The 17,894-nt window shown below is 35.3% G+C and overlaps 1 protein-coding gene across 1 annotated transcript in view; it reads left to right on the forward strand.

The window, feature by feature from the left end:
- The window catches only part of LOC138700183 (pinin-like), a 98,370-nt gene that overhangs the window by 68,502 nt on the left and 11,974 nt on the right, over nucleotides 1-17,894 (forward strand). The window contains exon 9 of the mRNA XM_069826607.1: nucleotides 7,217-7,399. Coding sequence (XP_069682708.1) covers nucleotides 7,217-7,399 — 183 coding nt within the window. The remainder of the gene's footprint in view (nucleotides 1-7,216; nucleotides 7,400-17,894) is intronic.

A 17,894-nucleotide genomic window follows, 5' to 3' on the forward strand; every position in this document is an offset into this window, starting at 1 on the left:
TTGCTACATCACATTTAGTGTTTGTAACTTCATCTTGGATATCGATTCTTGTGTCGTGAGAGAGAGTTTCTGAAGTAATCAAAGAGCTTACTTAAATTAAGAAATTCATACTTTTGTATTTAGGATTTTACATAAAATGAACATTTTTTAAAAATATTAAGTAGGCCTACATACCGTTGTCTATGTCGATGCGAATTTCGTTCTTTGCTCTGGAGACAGCAGGTTCCTTTCGCAATTTCTTCTCTCTTGGTTGTAGGTAACACGGGTAATTTGGAAATTTGCTTGGTATGACACCAGGTTTTAAAATTTTCCTTGCACAATTTTCTCTATAGTCTTCTATGCGAAAGTGGAGACTACAAACACGAGAATGGTCGGCGGGAATCCAACTACTACCCTTACACGCGCCTTTGCCCACGTGCATCAACGTCGGTTAGTGTAACCATCGGTTAAAATTGTGACCTAATCCCCGATTAAGCATTTTTACGGTGGATCGACCTCGGTTACGACTTAAATAGGAAGTTAACCACAGTAATCTCTAACCGGCCAAATATGAGCGGTTAAAGGAGATAACCAGCGATTAGTAGAGCAAGTAAAGCAAAATGGCGGCCATAACCACAGGTGATTATTTCGAAGACGATTATTATTGTGCAGTACTTGAATTACTTGGATAGAGCATGAGCGTGAAGGTTATTTAGTGGAAAGAGAGAATTCTTGCGAGCAATTAGGTGACAGAAAATTTCAGGAGGGATTTCGTTTATCAAAATCTACAAATGGATCAATTGAAATAACACAAGAACAATCATATTTCTCCTACGGATCGGCTGCTTATATTACGATTCTATGTAACTATTATTTTCTGTATTTTAAAAGGGAATACTCGAATACCAGTATCTCTTTCTCTATGTCACTGGCTGAACAAAGAGAGGTTATGGATGGATCTTAGGATAATGCACAATTCCCTGGTGTAGTCAAAGATCGTACACACATTCCTACCAATTTTCTGCATCCTTTTCCTTTATGGATATTCCATCTTTTTTATATAATAGGCCTACATTTAAATCTAGTAATTAAGTCTATCGATACTTCAACCTAACATTGGGATATAATCATTTTTGGATTCAATTTTCCATTTTGTACGATTTTAACCTAAAAGTACTGAAAAACAAAGAAATGGAACTCACAAATATAACAGCGCCCAAAGGCAAACAAATGCAACGCGAAAATGTAGGATACGTTCATTTCGATGTAGAACATAGTGAGCGCAGTCGTTTTTTAGACGTTGACTATTATCTTTGCAGCGGTATGGATGCTTTCCTTTAGTCATTTTGTAGAAACAATGTACCATCATAGACTTTACTCTGGTTAAATGAGGTGTCAGCTAGCCATGTTTTAGTAATCGGTGATTATGAATGGTGCACATAAATTACATTTTAACCACGGCTACTGTTTAACCATCGTTTCGTAATCTATGATTACTGCGTTTTTAATCAATGTTGATGCACTTCGCCACTTGTCTAGAAATTGTCGAAAGCCACTTTTCTCGAAGTTCCTTAGCCGATGGTATCTCATGATATCGTATACCTTTAGACTGAGAACTTCGTTGATTCGATTTACATAATGGCACACAACAATTTACCATTTTCAAAAACCGAAAATAACACTAAAATAATGCATGCACAACCACGTGCAAGACATGTGCTATTAGTACTGATGCGGTGTTGACTAGTGTACTCTGACAGCAGATTGTAAAAACACAGCTGCACGCAACTTTCCATACAAAACTTAAGCATAGAGTAGGCAGTTTAAAGATACAGGCGGTAGTGGTAGTGACATAGTGAAAAATCTTCTTACATTCTTCTATGTTAAGTGATGCATGCTTTTCGGCAATGGATGCAGTATGTTCAAAGGAAAGGAATTGGCTGGGACCACAAAATATACAAAACTGTTTATACTTGGATCTAAATAAAATATTGAGGCTATGAATTGGCAATCTTGTAGAATTACAAACAAATATCACATTAAATTTGTTGTAAAATTTAAGTGTTTTATTTATCATTATCAATTCAAGGATTGTAAACTATTAACATGTCAGGAATTGAGTATGTTGTGGTATAATAATTTTGCAACATTTATTAATTTCAAACATTTTGATTTGTACTGTTAACCTTAGTTTCACTTTTTTGGAAATTATGTATCTTCTGTAATGGAGCATGGTGTACTTAATAAATTAAAAACTAGCACACCTAAACATTAACATTTTAGGAGGCTGCATTAATATAATGTAACAGAAAGGGAGCTGCTCCATAAAAACATTTGAGAAACACTGATCTAGTAATTTTTATTTTCTCTAGATTAAAGAATACGTTATAAACCAGGGAAAATGTGGAAAACTGGAGAACATAATAAAGTGAGAACAAAGGAGATTCTGTGAAATGTGGGAGAGCTGGTGACTCTAATCCACTTCCACACACTTTCACTTTCTCTCATACATACTATCTGTCTTAGACTTCTTCCATTCACACTCTCATACTTCCTCTCTTACACATGCGCGTGTGCGTGCACACGCACGCACGCACGCACACACATACACACACACACACACACACAGTGGCTGTCTCTCTTGTAACTTCTCTGTTATCTGCTGGTAAATTATAATCCACTTGTGGGATTATGAGTGAAAGTTAAGTGTTTATGATAAGGAAATGGTCTATCCATGCCAATGAAATTCTGGTATATCTACTGCATGTTTGTAATTGCCTCATTAATTACTATTAACTGATTTTTAATGTTCCTGGATGATGTCTGATTATTTCTTCATTGTTTTGTAAATGTAAGGACAGTTTTCCTTGTAATATTTGTGTAGTGTCAAAGTTCGAAGAAAAGCACAGTTTAAGATCTTATTAAGGAAGTGGAATTAACAAGATCACTTTCTATTTTGATGACAGCAGAGTAGATAGTGTAAAACAATCTAACAGCTGTTCGATAATAACAGTAACCCTTAATGTTACTGGCGTGGAAAATGAACTAACCTTCTGGCAATGATCTTACTCTTCAGTTTACCCAGTGTGGGTGCAGATTAAGTAAACTGGAGTTATTTTTGTAATATAAGTCCATGGGAATACTTAATAAATATTGATATCAGATATTTTTAAAGAAACAGAAGACCAATCAGTATTCTGGGATTGTATCATTTTCTACAGAAGATGTTAAAGTAACCAGCAAAGAAATAGAGGAAAACACTGGAAGAATGCTTAGTAATCAAATTTCTAATAAGGATATTGGAAAGTACATTGGATTATATAATATTAACAATAACTTCAAGTAAACATGACATAAAGATTAGCACATGGAATGTGCGCTCACTTTATAGAGCAGGCGCTTTAAAAGCTCTTGTTGAACAACTTAATTTATACCAACCAGGGGTAGTGGCCATACAGGAAATACGATGGACGGGTAGTGGAATACTGGAAAGGAAGGATTATACAATATGCTATAGCTGTGAACCTAAACAACATGTCCTGGGCACCGGATTTCTAATTCATAATAAATTTAAGTCTGCTATCGTAGATTTTAAACCTGTCAATTCCAGACTTTGTGTCTTAAGATTGAAAGGAATCTTTTTTAATTACAGCATTATTAATGTACAATGCTCCAACAGAAGTATCGGATGATATAGAAAAAGAACAGTTTTATGATTCCTTAGAAAGGATCTATGACAACTGCCCTAAACACGATATTAAAATAGTGATGGGGAACTTCAATGCTCAAGTAGGCCAGGAAGAAGTGTACTGTCCAACTATTGGTTGTCATAGCCTTCATGAACTAACAAATGACAACGGGTCTAGATTAATACAATTTGCGGCATCTCGGGACATGGTTGTAGGAACAACACTCTTTCCACACAAGAATATTCACAAAGCAACATGGAGATCACCAGACAATTCAACATTTAACCAGATTGATCATCTTTTACTAGATAAAAGACATAGATCTAATCTTTTGGATGTTAGGACGTACCGTGGTGCGAACGTAGACTCCGACCACTTTCTGGTCACTGCACGCCTAAGAGCACGAATATCTAATGCAAAGCAAATAAATGGTAGTAGAGCTAAAAAATATAATATAATGAAAATGAATGAGCCAGAAGTGGTAAAAAAGTACAAATCTAAATTGGAACAGGGATTAAAACAGATCATATCAATACAAGATAATATTGAAGAGCAATGGGAAAAAGGAAAAGCAGTAATACATGCAGCTGCAGAACAGGAATTTGGGGAAATGGAATCCCAGCGCCCTAAGACATGGTTTGACGAGGAGTGTCAAAACGCCACTGAAAACAAAAATATAGCATATAGGAAATTACAACAGGGACATGGAACAAGAAGTTTACTTGAAGAGTATAGGAATAAAAGGAGAGTAGAAAAGACAATTCATAAGAGGAAAAAGAAAGAATGGATGAATGCTGAATTAGAGAAATTAGAACTTTTACGAGACCAGTAAGATACCAGAAATTTCTACAAAGGCATTAACATGGCTAGGAAACAGTTCAAACCAAGATTAACCTTATGCAGGCATGAGGATGAATCTCTCATTAGTAACAACAATCATATTCTTGAGTGCTGGGTAAGACATTTTGATTGTTTATTAAACAGGGGCAGTGTCGACCAAGTAAGCACAACCACAGTAACAAACCAGTCTGCTTTGAATGTAGTAAATGATGAAATAGAACCAATAACAATGGAAGAAATTGAGACAGCATTAAACAAACTTAACAATAATAAAGCATGTGGATCAGATAATCTAGCAGCTGAATTGTTAAAGAATGGCGGAAGAGGACTAAATCAATATCTGGAGCACATTTTCAACTTAGTATAGAATACTGAAATAATCCCAAAAGACTGGCTCATAGGAATTATATAACCACTACATAAAAGTGGAGATCAATTAGTATGTGCAAATTTTAGAGGCATTACTTTGTTAAATACAGTGTACAAAACGTTGTCCAATATCTTATACTACAGGCTTCGTCCTTACGTAGAAAACTTATTGGGGGACTATCAAACAGGGTTTCGCACCGGAAAATCTACAATTAACCAGATTTTTATTTTACGACAAATTTTAGAAAAAATGAAGGAATTTTGTATCCCAATTCATCTGCTTTGTATCGATTTTAAGTGTGCCTATGATAGTATTAATAGGGAAAGGCTCTACGTGGCAATGGAAGAATTGAATATCCCAACTAAATTAATTAGAATGGTTAAATTGCTAATGAATAACACATACAACCAAGTTAAAATACAGAACCTAACATCGAAGCCATTCCAAATACACAATGGAGTTCGTCAAGGAGATGCATTAGCATGCCTCCTATTCAATAGTGTCGTCAGGAAGTCTGAAGTGCAAACACGGAGCAACATTTTTTATAAATCCACACAAATATTGGCATTTGCGGATGACATTGTCATTATTGGGAGATCCATGAAATATGTAAAGGAAGTGTTCCTTTCCTTGGAACAAGCTGGAAAAGAAATAGGCCTCATCATCAACGAGAGGAAAACAAAATATATGTTGGCAGATAATGGAAAGATAGGTGACAAAATAGACAGCCTGCAGATATCAGATTATAATTTTGAGAAAGTTGACAACGTTACATATTTAGGATCAGTGGTCACTAGCGATAATAACATGTCCAAAGAAATCTAATCGATTAATGAAAGCAAACAGAGCATATTTTGGCTTGAAATCTCACTTTAGTTCGCATGCTCTATCCAGGAAAGTAAAAGTTATTCTTTACAAAACATTAGTGAGACCAGTTTTGACATATGCGGCAGAAACGTGGTCAATCTCCAAAAACGATGAAAAAAGATTGGAGATTTTCGAAAGAAAGATTCTGCGAAGGATCTATGGCCCAACATTTGAGGAAGGTCTCTGGAGGAGGAGATGCAACTATGAATTATATAGACTTCTAGGAGAGCCAAATATAATCAATACAGTTAAAACTAGCAGATTGAGGTGGGCAGGACATGTAATACGCATGGGCCCAAGTGAACCTTGCAAAAAAATTGTAACAACAAATCCGGGAGGTCAGAGAAGACGAGGTCGACCGCACTTGCGGTGGATTGATGGAGTGGAAGAGGATGCCAGAAAATTGGGGTGCAAGAATTGGAAGGCTGCTACATAAGATAGAGACGGATGGCGACAATTACTAAGGGAGGCCCAGGCCCACCAAGGGCTGTAGCGCCAATGATGATGATGATGATGAACAATAACTTCAAAACTAGAAATCTATTAATTTTATCAACAAATTACAATGTCAAAGGCATCGTTGAGGAAGGATTACAGCATTTTGTCATCAGTGGTTATCACAAAATAGTGAGTGATTTGTGTATTCCGCCAAGTGAAAGGAGTTCTTTGCAAAATATGTGTTCTTTCCTGGCCTATTGTGAAAAGAGGAAATCAGGGTCAGTATGTAACAAAATTCTTCACCAGATACAAGAATTTCCTCTGCAGCTTTAAAGACCTCACAAAAAAATCAGTGGCATCCAATAGACGAATCACTATCAACAGTGACATATGCCTTCTCTTCATATGCACTGTGGAAAGATTTGGAATTTAACCCAGGCATATCAGTACACAATCTACTCTTGTATAAGTATGCTTTAGTGTAAACTGTACTCTGCAAGCAGCCATACAATCACGTGCGCATAGTGACAAGTTGTAATGCTGCAACATGTCACCATTATTGCAGTGCTTGACTCGTAACCTAAGACAGCTTATAGCAGATTCATTATTTATATATTGGAAGAAAATTACTAAAGGAAAGTATTATCAAAACTGGGTGTGTAGCAAGAAAACAAACTGAACATAATGAGGTATTTTTAAGATTTGTAAATGGTTTATATGTGGAAACGTCATAGATATTTATATTTTAAATAAGTGATGTTAAAGGTTAACATGAGTAGATAAGTGTAAATAACTTAAGACAAGGAACTTTAACATAATTACCTCAGCAAGTAGCTAAGGAATATTACGAAGATTGTATATCATTGCATAATAATAATAATAATAATAATAATAATAATAATAATAATAATAATAATAATAGAATGTATATAACTTGAATTTTTAAGTTCTTAAAATATTTAATACATAAGTAAACTATGGTATGTGTTATTATTATTATTATTATTATTATTATTATATTTGATATTTTCAGAAATGATTGAGAAAAAACGTCAAGAAGTACAATTGGAACTAGAAGCTATTGAAAAGCGGGGACGTTGGCGACAGGGTTTGGGAGATTCTGAGGGAGGGTTAGGCCAGGCAACAAATGCTGAACTCCAAGCTATGGTCGATTTGGAAACCTTGGAAGCCGGAGATAAGGAGAACCGACTAGAGGGTAATGTATTATTAGTGATTAGAAACTTGGATAAGTTCACACATTCACAGTCACCTTCATTGTCATGAAATTTTGATTCAGGAGTCAGTAAAAAGGTTTAGAAAAAAGTCAAGAAATGTCATGAAGTAGTTCACCACTGCCTGACCATGAAATGAGTGGACCCGGGTTCAAATCTTGGTTGGGACAAGTTACCTGATTTTTTCTTAACCCATTAAGAGCAAATGCTGGGTAAATTTTCGTGCTGGACCCCCGACTCATTTCGCTGGTATTAGCACCTTCATTTCAATTCAGATAGATAGATAGATTTATTCGTTCCATAATATTCTTACATTTTCTTTATAGCATAGAATAAAGAACATGTCCAATTCTTACGTTTAACAATAAAATGCAATACATATAAAATGCAAATATGAAATTATCTATATCTATCTATCTATCTATCTATCTATCTATCTATCTATCTATCTATCTATCTATCTATCTATCTATCTATCTATCTATCTATCTATCTATCTATCTATCTATCTATCTATCTATCTACCTACCTACCTACCTACCTACCTACCTACCTACCTACCTACCTACCTACCTACCTACCTACCTACCTACCTACCTACCTACCTACCTACCTACCTACCTACCTACCTACCTACCTACCTACCTACCTACCTACCTACCTACCTACCTACCTACCTACCTACCTACCTACCTACCTACCTACCTACCTACCTACCTACCTACCTACCTACCTACCTACCTACCTACCTACCTACCTACCTACCTACCTACCTACCTACCTACCTACCTACCTACCTACCAGATGCTAGATAACTACAGAAGTTGATGAAGCATTGTAAAATAACCAATTAAAAAAAATGTCATGGAATATGTGGTTGATACAAGTTCATTTTGACATATGAAGTTGCTTAGAGTCCAATATAAAAGCAAACCCATATAAACACACTTAGCTATTGTAACTTCATTGATTATTCATTTTACACATATTCCACATTACTAATTTGTGTGCCCACCTTTTGTCTCCCAGACAGCACACAATCTTTCAGGATAGGAACCCAGTAGTGTAACAAAAAGATTTATATCCCATTCTGTGACATTTAGAACCACTGTGAGGAGTGCCCCAGTTCTGAGAATACCTATGATGTCATCGTTTCTGCATCATCAGAATCTCTACTGCATTCTTCAATATTGCCTCAAAATGATCGGCCACATTAAGATCTGTTGATGCATGAGACCATTCTGCATCATGAAGAAATTAATGCTACTTTGTTGCATTTACCTTAAGCCATGGTGCTTTTATCGTGCAGGAAACAAACCTTCTGAGAATCAAGGGTGTTACCAGAATCTCTAAAAAATGGGAAACCTTCGTTTTTTAAAACTGTATTTTCAAAATGGTATTCTTGAAGTAGTCACCATTCCTTGATGCATCTTTTTTGATAATCCAGGTTATGACCAACCCTGTACATATGTATTGAATATCACTGATTAAGTTAACTTGGTTTATGCCTAGTTGCATAAAACTCGAGATATCTATTCCTTAGCTATTTGTTACATAACTTTATGGAATAGATAAGTCTGTGCCCTTTTCGAAAGCAAATCTTTGTATCCAATACATTCGATAGCTCACTTTAAATTTGGCCACTAGATGGTGACCTGTGTTTCCAGTTTGATTTGAGCAGTCTTGCAAACTTAGTGATTTTGAACTTCAATTTAGCGACAAAATATCACACATTTACTATAGTTGATATAGAAATTAATTGACTGTTTAACTTCTCATGGGACAAAAATACAATATTCATCAACAACTTCAGCACATTTTCTTTAAGGTCATCCATGAATTGGAGTTGCCAACATTGATTGTATGTAATTACTCACTGTAAAAATGTCAGCGAAACATGGAATGATTTTCAAAAGAATTTAGTTATGAAAATAATTTTTGCACAACTTGCACTTCTCTATTCTTATATTTCAAGAACTCATATTGGTAGAAGGTTGTCATCTATTCATGCTGCTGAAGTTTGAATGTAGCCTACAACAGGATAGCATCAGATTTGACAATATTAAATACTGTAAATATAGGAATTGGTTGTGGAACTTGGACTCTCACTTTGAGAGAGGAACAGAGAGAGACTATGGGTGTTTGAGAATAAGATTCTTAGGAAAATATTTGGGGCTAAGAGAGATGAAGTTTCAGGAGAATGGAGAAAGTTACACAACACAGAACTTCACGCATTGTATTCTTCACCTGACATAATTAGGAACATTAAATCCAGACGTTTGAGATGGGCAGGGCATGTAGCACGTATGGGCGAATCTAGAAATGCATATAGAGTGTTAGTTGGGAGGCCGGAGGGAAAAAGGCTTACGTGAGGGCGGCAATGAACCTCCGGGTTCCTTAAAAGCCAGTAAGTAAGTAAGTAAATATAGGAATAAGGAGAGCTGACAAAAATATAATGAGCTATGAAAGAATACAGTAATGCAGTGACAGAAAAGAACTAGGAAAAAAAAATTAAGAAATGCGTGTATTCGATCTACTCATCTCTCGAATATGGACCTCACACATTATCCAATAGGCTGCAGAATTGTTTGGGATACCAAGTCATTATGTATATTCTTATATTGTTATAAGGACGAGAATATAATTCAAAAACTAAATTGTTCAATTGACGCCATTTCGCCCAGTTTTTGTGTGGATGTTGATTTGCCTGTATATCTAAAGGTCAAACATAGCTTATTTTAAGATAATCCCGTAAAATATCATAGAAGAATATATTAATCATTGTTATCCTACATTATTCTTCAGTATTGCTGAAATTGTAATTAACTTTATGTAATTATTGTCACAGTCCAACATAAATATGAAAAATGTGATTTTACTTCTTAAATAAAGTATGTATTAATTATAGTCCTCCAAGCTGCATTCTCTTGAACATCATCAATTTGTGTAACATCAAGATTTTCTGCCTCGAGTATTAGCTCTTATGTCATCATATTGAATGTTTATCAAATACATAAGGAGTTACCTGGTCATTTAGCTTCAGATAAGTTATGGGAATGTTTATGTGTATGTAGTCGATAACTGTTATCTGATATTTCAGAAACACTTATCGAACATATAATGCTAATGAATAGATATCTGACGTTCCAGAAACCGACCATTAAAGATAATCTTTTAGACCTTTTCGCTACTTTTAGAACTTCAATTTCTTGAATTTTAAGCATGTAGTGACTTTTTGTCTAGGTAGGGTTGCCATATTTTGAAATGATGAAATGAGGACACCTCTCTCGACAATGAATGAGTCATTACATAACATTTTAAAGATATCAATACCCATTGTATGTATTTAATTATGTCAATATTCAGTAACAAGAAATTGTGTGCTGTAGTATTGTGTATCCAGCATGCTCAAAATTTGTTATAAAACATTAACCTATAAATATAAATGAACCATCCCCTAAAAATACAATTACAGTTATAAATCCTGACAATTACATTTACACTTCTGTATGCCATGCATATTTTCCAGATGACCTGATTTTTTTCAGAAAGTCTTTCTTTTTAAGCAAATAGTAAAATTGGGAGCATGTGAAATGTTTGAAGTTAAATTGCACTAGTGCAATTGATCTCACTGAATCAACGCTAGTTTAGTCCTCTCAGTGGTCCACTGAGCTTTAATTAAAGAAAAAAGTCTTTCAACAGAATATTATAGATTTATTAATTTGTCATACAGAATAATATCTGTAATATTGACAATTAATATTTGAGGAGAAAAATTCGCTCCAGTGCGGGGATCGAACCCGGATCCTTGGTTCTATGTACCAAGCGCTCTGACCACTGAGCTACGCCAAATTCAATCCACAGCGCCAGATCGAAACTTCCTCCTTCAATGTTTCCCTTTATGGCCTGACTCCAAGTTAGGCATATATGTTGACGTGTATGTCCAATGTCAACTGCCATTATACTAGGAGGGCACTCAGCTGAGTGACTTGTTTGGCCGGGATTCCGCAGTTAAGTGCACAGTAATCTGTACAGACATGTGCACTGCTAGCTATGAGAATATTATAGATTTATTAATTTCTCATACAGAATAATATCTGTAATATTGACAATTAATATTTGAGGAGATTACTGTGCACTTAACTGCGGAATCCTGGCCAAATAAGTCACTCAGCTTAGTGCGCTCCTAGTATAATGGCAGATGACATTGGACATATACGTCAACATATATGCCTAACTTGGAGTCAGGCCATAAAGGGAAACATTGAAGGAGAATTCGATCCGGTGCTGTGGATTGAATTCGGCGTAGGTCAGTGGTCAGAGCGCTTGGTACATAGAACCAAGGACCCAGGTTCGATCCCCGGCGCCAGAGCAAATTTTTCTCCTCAAATATTAACTTTCAACAGAAGCATTGTGTGCTGGAATAGCAAAGAAAAACTGTGCTATTTTCACTATTTCTGAATACTGTTCCTCACTTCTGCAGTTCTCAATAAAGTCCAACCATTTTTTCTGTGACGGCACTTGATTGTTGTAGATGACCGCAAATTTCTCCAAATTACAATACTGATCAAAACATTTTGCATCAGTTATGTGCACACCTTTATCGGTCAAAAAGCTGATGGAAGCTTCCACACTTTTCCACGACATGTTTCCAAAACCCAGTCACTCAAAGCATGAAAATTCACATCTTGAGGTACTTCAAGCATCCTTCATAAAGTGTTTCATCTTCATGGCCATCATTTTCCAATTGCTTGATCATGTCTTTCGCTTTTAATGGGATGAAGGTTTTGTTTTTTCTCTCTTTTAAAGGAGCATGCACTGATGAGAGAATCCTTATTAATCAAGGAATTGCCCTCCTTTACTATTTCACTCAAGTGGGAATGAAACACTGTGACAAGAGACTGTACATGATTGAATTGAATTGAATTTAAGAGGGTGGAAGGCTATAACAGCCCTAGCACCACGATCTTTTAGATCTATTGCTCATCACCGTCATAATATCCGATCAGTCCAATGGTTTGATGTTCTTAATGAGCTGGATCAAAGTATGGACTGGGACAGTTGATAGCTCATCAAGCTTTGGAAAATGTTTTCCAAAGATGAGAGCTCTTTGATGAGCAAGTGCATTGCAGTTGCACAATAGATGAGCTACAGACTCATCTCCATGAGAACGAGTATAGGTTGGGTTGATATTATATCCGATCCTGTACAGGTTCTTCTAGAGGGCACAGTGTCCTGTAAGGAATCCAACTACCAATGGAGCTGTTTTTTTGCTCAATTTTAACAAGTCATTTGACCTGTTTTTATTAAAATCTCTTATGAGGGCCTTTGAGTGTCTACAGCCCTCACTTGAGTTCCAATACTTTTTATGTTTTTTGAGAGCCCAGTCCTGCTTTACTGGTCTTAGAGACTGTACATGATACAAATCACTTCACTTAAAGGATCTTCGAAAAACTTCTTCAAAGCAATAGGGGGTTTGTTGTTTGACAAAAAGAATGATCGTAAGGCAGGGAACATTTGGATAAGTCTCTGAACTGCTGGGAACAAAGAGAGCCAGCAAGTTTTACTATGATAAAGTAGCTGTTGATACACAACAAAGTCACAAAATTCCTTCAAAGATTTGACACGAAACAGTGTAGATTGAGAAATGGTTCTAAACTTTCAAAATCAATAACTGCAAATAATGTCCAACAAATCTGTCCCATGCTCAATGCAGTTGTTAAGAATATGGGGTGGACACCCTACCCCAATTAATGACAGCTTAATCAGTCTCTTCAAATTTGAATAAACATTACTTCTGTCCCTTTTGTTAACACTTCCAAACATTGTATTGCAGTTGTCTCCTCCAAAAGCTACACATTTATTGTGAAGATCAAATTTGTGTAACATTTCACTCACATAACTTGCTATTGTCTCCGCTGTTTCATTGCGTTTGCTTTTAAGCTCTAAAACTTTTACATCAGGCCACCATTTTCATAATCAAAATAATGAATCATAATAGGATTAATAGCACTGTGATTACCTGCATCTGTAGATGTGCCTATGAAGGGGATATTTTGCAATGACTCCGTTACTGTTTCCAAAGAATGAGGAGCCAGTACAGAATTAACTATCGCTTCAGTCTTTGTTTTTGCAGTTGACACTTTAGCAGCTATTTTCGAATCAGAAAATACATATTTAAAAACCCAGATGTACAATTCATAAAATTGTAGTTATTACGATGTCTGACAACGTGGAAGGCAAGAGCACCCTCTGCACTACACACCAAATCATCAACTTCTGCATTCTGTTTGGTAAAATAATTTGTTACTTTTTCTGACGAATTTGTTCCCCTCACACATCTGGAATGCTTCTCTGAGTTGATGTGAATTTCTAAATCTCTAGCACCATGGTTAGCCACTGAAACATATGTACCAGGATTGCAGGACATACATTCTGCTTCTCATGTCATTCGACCAGGGCAAAAAGACAGAAATCTTTTCTGAAGTTTGTTCATAAAATGACATTTCCTTTCTGGCATTTCGATACAGATCTGAAAAAATTACACAAGAAATTAGTAGGTATAATCTATAAACATCAGTCTTAATGTGCGTTGTATTTTTGCACTTTAAATAGTTTTAAATATTATTTCATAATGATACATATTTACCTTTCAGCTGACTTGTATAATATGAAAATGGGTAACTTCAACAAGATAATGTTTTGCTTCCGATGATTTTTGATTATATTTTATGCAAAACACACACGATGCATGCATGGGAGCAGATACCACATTACTTGTCGCTGGCAGAACTGGCCTGCTCTCCGGAAAAAGATTAAATGTAAACTATAAAGTCACTGCCTCCTAGATTGTACTATCAGTTTAACATAGAAAAAAGTTGTATACTTGTATGAGAAAAGTTTATAAATACTACCAGACATCTGCATTCAACATGAAAGAAGATAAAGTGCGTGACTTCTTTCTCGAAAGTGATAATTTTGCTTTCAATGAACAAATTGTGGCCAAACGAATGGATTTTCAAAATTGTTTGCAGACGTCATTTTTCTGCTCAAAATGAGGACATGTCCACAAAAATGAGGATGTATGGCAACCCTCTGTCTAGGTAATATCACTTTAAAAATTTATTTGAGATATTGTAGTGAAGTCAAATAGAATTTTGAGTGAAATTATGTTGTGGGATCACATTATCTTCTAACTTATAACTACGGCTCGGATTTTTAGATGCTAGAAATCGGGAAAAATGTTTATTTTATATGTACTAAAAATCGGGAAAATGTGACGAAAAAAAAAAGGAAAAATATTTAATTATGTGTCAATTATTTTATGTGAATATAAACAGTATGCAGTACTCATAAGTATAAATTATGCTGTCTCACCAACTGCTAAAGAATTACAGTACACAATGAGATTCCTCCTCAAGTTGTCCATCACAAATGACTGACAATTATTGCAGAACACTGTCTTGTACTGGGAAGAGCGTGCCTCGTCACAAAAAGTCAGCCTGGCACATTTGTGGCAGGGTATGTTACATTCACATCAATATCCTTTTCTTGCTGGCTATCCAACACACACAGAATCTTACACATAGTGTGAAACACACTATTTTTTTCAAACACATTTCTATATTTTTAGTGTAACACATGTGCTGTAGATCCACTAAGACTTAAGTTTTTCTCGACATCACGAAAATGCTGAACTGTTTCTGACAGAAGGATCCCTTCTGCTTCAATTTTGTCAATTGTACTGCAAAGAAAACACAAGTTGGCAGAGATATATGTCAAATTGTTTTTTAACACTGTGTCACTTAACATTTCCTGAAGAATTCCAATTGAAGCGGCATCATTTTTGTTGAGTTCATTAACGACAGAAGCATAACCATAAAAATTTTCTGCATAATACTGTACTGCAGCAAGCCAAGTTCCCCCCCACGTTATTACAAGTCTGGGTAGCAGCGGTATGTTGGGATTTTTATTCTTGAATACCTATGTCAATTCTTCTCAGTGACTTAATGAACACCTTTTTCCATTAGAAATCAATTTATCCACATTAAGATATAGCATTCTAATTTCTTCACATATTCTGTGTAATCCATGTGCAATACATGTAACATGAATCATTTTAGGATGACTAACAACAGGTCTGCTGCTGGCTGCCTTCTTCATATACAGTATGCTGCAGCATCTGTCAAAAATAGTGAAACATTGTCATATTTCACACCACCTGGCCACAAAATGTGCATTGCTTCGTTAAATAACCTTGCAACTGTCACATGGTTCACAACGGTAATTTCTTGGCATGTTCACAGAAAACATTTCTTTGAAATCACTTCATCATTTTTTAATACTCCAACAATGACATTCCTAACTTTCCTTCTAGTAGAGTCCAAAGTTTCTTCGTAACACTTCGGAACATAATTTTTTCTCAACGTTGACTCTTCAGAAGTGTCAATATTTGGCGAGAAACTTTTGAACATGGGATTATTTCTTTATAAAGGGGTATGTCGGCTGACAAATGCCCTACATAAATCTGGACAATAAACTGAAAATTTAGAAGGTCCTTTAGAATAACCTGAAACTGGATCACTAATTACAGCTTGTTTCTTCATCATGTTTGAAACTGTAGCGATGTGTTTGTTGCCAGTTATGTGTTGTGTGACCTGGGATTGCTGTTCAGCCTTTATTGCTTTTCCACATGGCTGGTAATACAGGATGCTTCTACCTGAACTAAAAATATCCTTAAATTCTTTAAGATATTGCTGCAAATGATAACTTTTATTGCTTTTCCTTTAGGCATTGTTGTAATACACTAAGGAAATGTAACTGTAAAAACCCCACCTCACAGTATCAGAAATTAATAACTCAGTGATCTGGTCTCTACTCATGTACCAGTATGTAATGTTTTGAAAGAACAGAATACTTCTGAAATATTTATGGTAAGATTGATAAGGAGCCCTGGCCATTCAGAAATAACATTCATTCCCTAGAGACATGAAAACGAAAACAGAGGCAGCTGATGTTTATGAAATGATAATTGCTTCCTGAATCAGAGCTATGATAACTTACAAGGCACTCCTAAATGACACATCAATGTTTATGTGTGTTACAGTACAATTTTTTAGTGGTGACAGCTCTTATTGTTTGTGGTAAGAGAGCAGACTGAAGTTCCACAGGTCCACAGATAACACATTTCTGAGAAACAGTTGCCAGCTGTCATGTCTAAGCAACTACACTGAACATTCGGGTGATGATTAATCTGAAATGGGGCTTTTGTTGAAAATTATTTGATGAAAACTTAATTTTTTTTGTGTGTTTTTATGTGAATATTTGAAAATATATAGCTATTTACATTTAAAAAAAATTCAAAATGTGTGTTTTTATGTGAAATGAAATTTCAAATACATGCTCAGGTGACCTTGTCCGAAACTTAAAACAGAAATTACGAGTTTTTATTACAGTGCAAATAAAATAGATCTATTTATTTACTTAAGAATGGAGGTATATTTTTCACTTATTACTGAATATTTCTACAACCTATTATTATTACACTGGTCAACAACTTTCTTTTCTCAATATAGCTAAACTATCCTAATTTTGGGTCGAGAAAAACGAATATGACGTTAAATTTTGTTTATTAGTTGTAGGTTTTTAGATATATTAACCTCAAACAGAAAGTTCTTCACACCGTCAGACCCTAATCATGCAACAACTTCATCTGAATGTCCGGCATACAAAAGAATCGTTGAAATAATAAAATAAAAAATTAATTATGGCTGAAATTGTGATCTACCAACAAAATTTACATAGATCTCTAGTGCCAACGCAAGAACTACTGTTTAATAGTGAATTTCACACCGACCAAAACACAAATAGGAACTCCGGTATAGCAGAGATAAAAGTACTTTGTGTTCAAGAACCTAACACAAGACATAAGCTAGCGTCTGTTTTCGGATCACCAGTTTATGAAACTGATGATAATAATCAAAGAACTCGCTCGGCCATCATAACAAAATACAAAAAAACTTTAAAATTACAACAGTTCTGTACACCAGATCTGGTTCTGGTAAACATTATTATAAATACTATCAGTTTATATATATATGTAATATATATTGTGACTCTAATTTGGACCACAAAATAGAAGAACTAACTAAAATATGTCAAGCGGTAAATGGGAACCCTCTACTAATCATAGGGGACATAAATGTAAAACATACAGCATGGTCAAGTCCAATTACTGACGACCGCGGCAAAAAATTTGATGACTTTTGTTCTATCAGCAACCTCATCATCCTTAATGAGGACAATATGCCAACATATAGACGCGGAAATTCTATTAGTTTTATAGATCTGAGTGTATGTAATTCTATAATGTTACCATATATTACTGACTGGAGAGTGAGCGACAAGGCATCCCTTTCAGACCACAGTCTGATTGTTACTAAAATAAACACCATTAAATACATGTGGCAACATTGAGGG

The sequence above is a fragment of the Periplaneta americana genome, chromosome 5, assembly GCF_040183065.1.
Source record: "Periplaneta americana isolate PAMFEO1 chromosome 5, P.americana_PAMFEO1_priV1, whole genome shotgun sequence".
Lineage (NCBI taxonomy): Eukaryota > Metazoa > Arthropoda > Insecta > Blattodea > Blattidae > Periplaneta > Periplaneta americana.